The sequence below is a fragment of the Coturnix japonica genome, chromosome 20 (assembly GCF_054131305.1).
Source record: "Coturnix japonica strain WE chromosome 20, WE-NBRP24, whole genome shotgun sequence".
Lineage (NCBI taxonomy): Eukaryota > Metazoa > Chordata > Aves > Galliformes > Phasianidae > Coturnix > Coturnix japonica.
Window position 1 is genome coordinate 8,771,804 of NC_140682.1, and position 7,642 is coordinate 8,779,445.

Sequence of the window (7,642 nt, forward strand, 5' to 3'; positions counted from 1 at the left end):
AACTCTTAACCACAATAAAATCCAAACCCAGTTTAAGAAAGCTTGTATTTATTTCAGCCTCAATGGAGTCAGTTTGAAACTGTCAGAGAGACACTGTACACCTATATACAAATTTAAGAACACAACAGAGTAACTGTTACTGTTTATTAACAACCAGTTTTAATAATATGATAAAAGTATGTCCTGAGAAAGGGGAACAAACATGCTTCTTCAAGGTTTTTTAGCTGCTCTGGATGTCAGCCGTCGCTTGATGATCAGATGATCACTTTCCTTCTTTTGTTCCTCAGATTCCTGAAGAAAACATTTCAAAAGTTACTCATCTTTTCACACAAGACTGACAAGCTCTTCTTGACCCACGCAAACATATTTCTTCCCCTAAATGGATTTCAGAATGGCATATGCTTATTATATTTTATTCAGAAAACTATGGGATACCGAGATCATTTTAATGCAGCTTAATCACAAGGAACAAATATGGAGAATGTACAAAATCCTGTACTGTAAGCCAGCCAAACAAAGAGATCTTTGAGGACACAATAAAACAGAACAGCAGGAAGACCAACAAGAATGACTTGGTAGAATAAAGAAATACCTCAGTACTTTCAACCTCCTCCTGCAAATAGATGAAACCTCCAGTCTGTTTGGACTCCTTAGTAGTTTATTTTAAGCCAAGACTACAGTATAATCGCTTACCGAAGAAGCAGGTATTTCTAGAGGGCCAGAAACGACAGTGGAATACAGCTTCCTTTTGCATCGTTTTGGCTTGGTCTCTCCTTCTTCGAGACTTTCAGGTTCATTTGATTTAGGAGAACTTACTGCTGACATCAGCTTCTTGGCTAGAAGAAATTTGTTTTGATACATAAACCAATCAACTTACTGGTTTTGTGAGTCTTTAAATCAATGAATGCAAAAAAAGCTTCGTAACAAACTTGGTTTATAAATGACACGTAAAATTTAAGTGAAAATACTCAGAAACTGTATTTGTTCGTCGAGGTTCTTTATTGCTTCTATAGCTGAAACAGTTTATAGCTTCAGGTACGGCAGCTTAAAGCACGCATTAAAATGGAGTATGAAAGACAATCATGGCTCAGAAGTCGCTGGAAGTCAGAAACTTCAGCAGGAGTTAAACAACAGGCCTAACTTTCGTGCTGACAGAAGCACAAGACAGAACCAACTTTCTCTGTATACTTGTAGGTTTTCACAAATGTAATAATGAATCTCTGAAGAGACAAATAAATGCATCTACTTCATAAATCAAAGGACAACTTAACATGGCAGACAAGTCTAAGAACACATACATTAATAGCCTACAGCAGAAACAAGCCATTCTACAATGTCTAGAAAACATGGAATAAAACTTATTCTACACCAACCTTTAGAGTGTATAATAGAAGGAGAGCTTTGAATAAAATCTCCAACTTTTTGCAGTGTTTCATCCTTCTTTTTAGTCAGTCTTGAAGCATGTACTCGCTTTCTCAGGAAGTAGTCTTTTCTGGATTTCTGTTCAACAGAGATGTGAACATGTGAAACAAGAGCATTGTTTAAACTTCATTTTAGTTCAACGTTATTTGAAGTTGACATTTTGAGCTTTACTACTGACACCTCTGTTCATTATGCTGATGATACCACAACGGCAAGTAATGTAGACAATTTTATACCCTTTAGGGAGTTGTCAAAATCTCAGCTATTTCAAGGCATACGTTTCTTAAAGTTTCTTAATAAGGCAGTAGTTTCTTTAAAAGTAGCTCCCAAGCTGTGGAGTTGTTTCTTACATAAGCTGTTCTAATTACATAAAATAAACAAACATACAAAACAGAAGACAACAGATGGGAAAAATCTACTACTCATACTCTGACCATGCCAAGGATACTGCTATCACATGTGAACATCTGTTTTTAAAAACTGCCATGCATATTAATGATATGAACCTTAGTTTAATACAAGGGCTTCACTTACAAAAGCACACGATAATACACTAAAGCTTCTCTTCCCAACTATTCAGTGTGCAATATCCTTCCCTCCAAATCATTACACAGTACAGCCATTACACGCTCTGGGGACAGACTGACTTGCCCTTTGGTTAGCTTATGGAATTTAATAGGAAGAGCTCATAAGCATGTAAGATTCCCATTCAGGTATACACATAAGGATAAGACACTGCTTCTTTCGTGTGACCACACAATTACAGGAAGTCCCAAGCTAGCTTCAAAACTAGAACAAAAACCAACCATTTTCTCGTCACTTGCAGAGGGTGAATTAAAAGCCATGACAGATTTTGTATTTTTCGTGTTCTCACTTTTCACAAAATCCTGGGAAAATAAGACAAGTTTCAGCCATGATTCTTTTGGAAAGAACAATTGATGTCACAAAAGTGAACACTTTAAACATTTTTGCTAATAGTAGGGAAGTATCTGCTAGTGGTAACTATTCCACTGTAAATCAAATAATAAATAAGCATTCAATTATAAAAACAGGACATGAAGATATCAGTAATAGACATCTCATGATGTCTAAAAAGCTGATTTATGTCTACAGGTTTCAAAGAAAATACACAATGAAGTTAAGAGAAATTCCCTTCTCTTAAACCATTATCACTGAGCTTGGCTATTAGTTTTGTTCATTAAAGCAGTTCATTAATTAAATTCTTCAACTACTTTACTGAGGTAGAAATAGCATTTTTTAATGCTTGTTTTTAATGCTTTTTTTAATTGTAGAAAGACAAAAAGTAGTCAGAGCCACTTTATCAGGCTCTGCTAAGAATCTGAATGGAGTATCACCACCCACTGTATTTCCAAGAATTAAGTTGGTTAATAAATACTTCTTTTTAAAAATATATGTAACTGCTATTTTTTGAAAGTTAGCAATTAAAAACTTATATAGGAATGATTAACATCATCTGCTAACAAAACAATGTCCAGAAATCCTGCAGAGGAAGAAAATAAGTTCAATTTGCTGTGCCCGTTTCAGTGGCTCCATGAATTTTTTCCAAGTAACTTATCTAATCATGAGCCACTTCATAAGCATTAACATGAGGAGAGTTTTCAACAGCACCTGACAAAAATTCATCACACAATTGTTTCAACAGCTTTTATTCCTATCAAAGGCTATAAAAACAGGTGATCTGATCACCTTGAAAGGGATAAATTAAAACTTGGGAATTGTTTAGAGAACATGAGATCTTTTCCTACTCATTCCTTATCAAAAGCAATACAATCACAACATTTTCAGATCTGAAGTTTCATACTAACCTCAGATTCATTTAATGAAGTGAGGCTCCTAGTACATCGACATGACAAATAATTGTCTTCAGCTTTGCATCTTAATGGAATACTTTCTCCAGTTTTAGTTTTGCTTTGTTGTTTCCTAGGCTGTAAATATTTAAAAGGAGTAAAGATTAGGCTATGCATTAGACCTCCAAAATATCTCGAGTTTTCTAAAGTTACAGTGTAAAACCTGAAGCTCAGACGCCACATGAACACGTAAGCTGAAACACAGCACAAGTGTGGGAAGGTAGTAACATCTATTCATTGTGTGATCTTCAGATACACCCTACTGGGTCTCACTAACAGTCTCAGGCAGTATTCTGCCTCCAAAAGAGAGAAAGCGAGACATTATTTAGGGACAAAATCTGTAACGCTGGTCGTTTTGTCATCCATTCCCCCCATACTCTGCACGCTCACAGCTGCTATGTTAGAACACCAAAGGCTAAACCTCTGCCTAATCTTCAGCATCCACATACGAATACATGGAACACTGCATGGAAAAGTTCCATAATGTACACAGAGAGATGGTGTTCTAGTAAATAAAATATTTTTGAGAAGATGAGAGCTCATGTTTGAGTGGAAGACAAAAAGAACCAACAAGTACTCATCACTGAATATGTAGTTAAAGGACTGTATGCTAAGAAAAATGATTCCAGCTCCAGTATCTCCTAGGAAAACAGAAGAACAAAAAGGGGTTAACAAGATGTTAAGTACTGACTTTCTATAAATATAATCATACCTTTTCATTTACAGAGTCATTCCTTCTACTTTGTCTTTCTTCAAGTAAAGGTATTTCTGGCAAACACTGAGGGCTACTGTGGTTAATGCGTTGTTTTAATTCCTTTATAAAGTCATCTTTGTCAGCCAGTTCTTTTCTTAACTCTTCTATCACAGTTGCATTATCCTAATAAACAGTAAAAACTGCTGAGTTGTGGGATTGGCAAAAGGAATTAACACACACAAGCAGTATTGCAATTACTTAGTAGCATCAGTTTTAGAATTGCAGGCTAGAACACTTAACTATTCAAGAACAGTAACATTTCACGGATTTGTACGGTCACTGTTACAAGTGCAGTAGTCACAGAATTGCCTGGGAAGTTGTAATACAATATATTTTGATTCTTCTATTTTACTTATGTGCTCCAGCCTTCATCTCTCTTAAGGTATAATAACCCGAGCTTTTATTTGTTCCCAAATCCTCGGTACTGTGAGAAAGTCGGCAGTTGTAGGGGAAGTTTTGCTATGAGAACATCTTTCTTCTCAGAGAAAGTGAATCCAAACATTCTCAAAAGAGCACAACTCATTTAGTCTTCTGTTTAGCTTCTGAAATTCTATGCTACGGCTTAGGTTGGCTATCCTGATTAAAAGCTGGATGTTGAAATAAGAAATGCAACTTCCAGAGATCATCCCCCCTCTGCTTTTTGATGCTTCCCTTAATCTCTCTCCACGTCCCCTTCTGTCTTTTCATGCCATTGTAGATACTACCTCAGAGAAAGCAAAGAAAGTAAGAAACCTGAGACAGAACTACTGTCTGAGTATTGAGCCTAGCTTGGGATCCGGAAATGCTGTGAATTATCAGAAAAAGCTACAGATGTCCAGTATGATTGTAGGATCATAAGCATCAAACTGACATCTGCTTATCTGAACTACTGAAAAAATTGAAATTTTAGTAATTAACAGAAATTCTGTTTCTGAAGAACAAAAATAAAAGCTGGTGCTTTTTTTGGTTAGTTGCACATGATGTCAATATGACAGTGTTCAAGAACAGAACCACACCCAGAATACAAAGAGCAGGTACAGGAGTTTTACAGAATTTATGGTAGCTAATCAGGTAGGAGGAAAGGAGAGCTGACCTTGCTTGAATCCTTTAAGGCAGATTGTCTCAGTTCTGCTATTTCTGTCTCTTTTTGTATGGCATTAGAAGCCAAAGTTTTGAGCTGTTTTTCCAAAGTTTCTACTAACTGATCTCTCTCCTCACGCCACTTTTGAAGATTATGGTCCTTTTCCTCCAGCTCCTATATTTCATGATGGAAGAAAAGCATACACAGTAGAAACAAGCAGAATTTTTAAGACAGCCTAGAATTAATAAGTTTTTCATATAGCATAAATAAGGACTCAAGCTGATAAAAAGAGTTTATGGTAAGACATTTCAATTAACATATTGTGATGTCACTCAACAAGATCAGGTTATATGCATGTATTACATATGTATTTACTATGCAGATTATTGTATTTAAAGCAATCTGCCAGTGCTCTGTAGTGACTAATTATTTGAATATCTTTCATGGTCTACCACTAATTTCAGTTGGCCACTTTCATTTTGCTCCAATTTTTGTTTTTTTTTACCTTTTTCCTGTTGCTTGGAAAACCTGCATCATTCATTTAATAAAAGTTAAGAGCAAGAAAAATACCTGTTTAAGTTGTTGGATAGTATAGTCTTTATAATCCAGCTCATCCTTAAACTGGTTATTAATCCTTTCAAGTTCTTCCATCTTGTTCCTGAGGGATTCCTCCACAGAACGCATCGTGGACACCTGTAATGTAAGCACAGCTCACGGTTCATTAAAAGACTTCTGTAATCCAACCTGGCCAAATACTTCTTTGTTAAATAAAGAGGAATTCACAAACAAGTGCTGAGTAGGAAAACGACAGCAAGTGCAAGGTTACCAAGGAAGACATGAATTCATTTTTAAGCTTCAATTTTCCACCCCAAGCACACCCAATAAACTTTCAGACTAAGATCCTGCAAAATGGGTTTTAAGATATCTTCTTGTTTAATAATTAAATTTTAACTATTAACATCACTGAAGCTGAAATTGAAGAAAAAAAATATACATGCTTATATTAAAGAGCCTCTGGAAATTAGTCTATTTCTCTTCAAGTAAATAGCATTCTTCTTCCCAGTTATCAGCGTTTTTTCACAAGACTTAGGTTTTAAGCTTTGGAGTTACCACGGATACCAATGGCAAGTCACCAGTAACGTAGAGATAATAACAAGTCCCCTCCAGAGGCAATTAGCTATTCTTTTCACAAACCTTATTCCAGACTACCAACCAACTTTACTTTCCTCTGTTCATTATCTATGTGAAACCATGTTTTAACTTCTGGTCCCCTCTAGAGCTTCAATGGCAACTTTACCTAAGATTTGCTGCTAGCCACACTAGTGTGAAATTTCCAGCTTCATAGTTAAAGTTTGAGAAGTTTTAACAGCAGAACGCCAAGCATAATCTTACAGAAAAAAATAGCTCAGTTGACTACAAACCTCACTTTGTAGTTGCTGAATTTGTTTCTCGGCATCAGAATGTTTGTCTTTTCGATCTGCATACTCTTCTTCTTTCCTCTGCAAATCTTTTTTCAAATTCAGTACAAGGGCAGAACTCTCAGAAAGAATATTTTCTAGCCTTATGTTAAAAATAAAGACACAAAGAACATTACTGTTACACATCTCATGGAAACAGCAATTACAGCTTAATCCATGCCCTGCTTGTTGGTTTCTCTTTGTAAATAGACTCTTAAATCTATCTAGACCAGTGACAAGATTTAAACAATTACTTTTGAATTTCAGCTTGCTTCTCATAATCAGATGCTGAAGCAATAAATTATTCAGATGCTATTCTGAGGGATGTACAACAAAACCACCTGAAATCCCCATATTATTCTTCATTTCCTTGCACACTCCTGTTTTCCCTTGGAACTCAAGTAGCATACCAAAGCATCCTAAAGTAGTAGTTTGGCCATTGATAAGCATGCAAATGCATTAAGTCGAAGGGATGTTCCCATTAACTATTTTTAACTCTAGTTCATTCTCAAAGGGCTCTAAGTTAACTCAGTGGTTACTTACGATTCTATACGTTGCACTTTCTCCATTTCACTCTTTTCCTTTTCCCGAAGAGAATGTTTCATCTGCTCCAAGCTGTTTTTCAGCTGCATAACTTCTTGAATCAGATTTGCTTCTTTGCTACTTAAGTCTTCAAACTTTTTGTCTGCATTTGCAGACTTCTCCTGCAGAGTTGCTGTAACTGTCTCCAGATTCACAATAATAGATTCTTTTTCTTTAAGTAATTCATTGAGTTTTGACACATTGTCTTCCATTGTCTTGTAAGCCTCCAGGCGATATTCAAGCTCTTTTATTTTTACCTCACAGTTGGCAACTTCCTCCTGAAATTGTGCAATCACTCTCTGATCTTCTGCAGTCTTTTCTTCAAAGTCCTGAGTTTTCTTTTCTATTTGCTCATGTAACTGATTCACAAGATCATCTTCCTGACTAGTCTGAGTTGTAATCTCACATAGCTTCATTACAAGTTGACAATTATGATTTTCAGTATTATTCAGTCCCGCCTTTAGGTTTTCATTGTCTTGAAGCAGTGCTTTGATGTGCT

General features: G+C 35.9%; 1 protein-coding gene across 2 annotated transcripts; it reads right to left on the minus strand.

Annotated features, from left to right (window-relative positions):
* Window positions 1-130: 130 nt before the first annotated feature.
* Window positions 131-7,559, minus strand: LOC146757593 (uncharacterized). Of its 2 annotated transcripts, XM_085520718.1 has the most exons (10): window positions 7,105-7,559; window positions 6,526-6,664; window positions 5,675-5,797; window positions 5,117-5,278; window positions 4,003-4,167; window positions 3,249-3,368; window positions 2,229-2,309; window positions 1,374-1,500; window positions 694-836; window positions 131-291 (listed from the first exon to the last, which is right to left on the minus strand). In XM_085520718.1, the coding sequence occupies exons 1-10, from the start codon at window positions 7,557-7,559 to the stop codon at window positions 211-213; spliced, it is 1,596 nt and encodes a 531-aa protein (XP_085376844.1). In that variant the 3' UTR covers window positions 131-210. The 2 variants fall into 2 exon arrangements, with proteins under 2 accessions (XP_085376844.1, XP_085376845.1); XM_085520719.1 differs by lacking the exon at window positions 4,003-4,167.
* Between the last annotated feature and the right edge of the window lie 83 nt (window positions 7,560-7,642).

Coding starts and splice junctions, on each gene's coding strand:
- LOC146757593 (XM_085520718.1), bottom strand. CDS start 7,559: ATGAAGCTATGTGAGATTACAACTCAGACTAGTCAGGAAGATGATCTT. Junction 6,665..7,104: donor AAAGTGCAACGTATAGAATC/GTAAGTAACCAC, acceptor TTTTAACATAAG/GCTAGAAAATATTCTTTCTG. Junction 292..693: donor TAGAAATACCTGCTTCTTCG/GTAAGCGATTAT, acceptor TGTTTTCTTCAG/GAATCTGAGGAACAAAAGAA.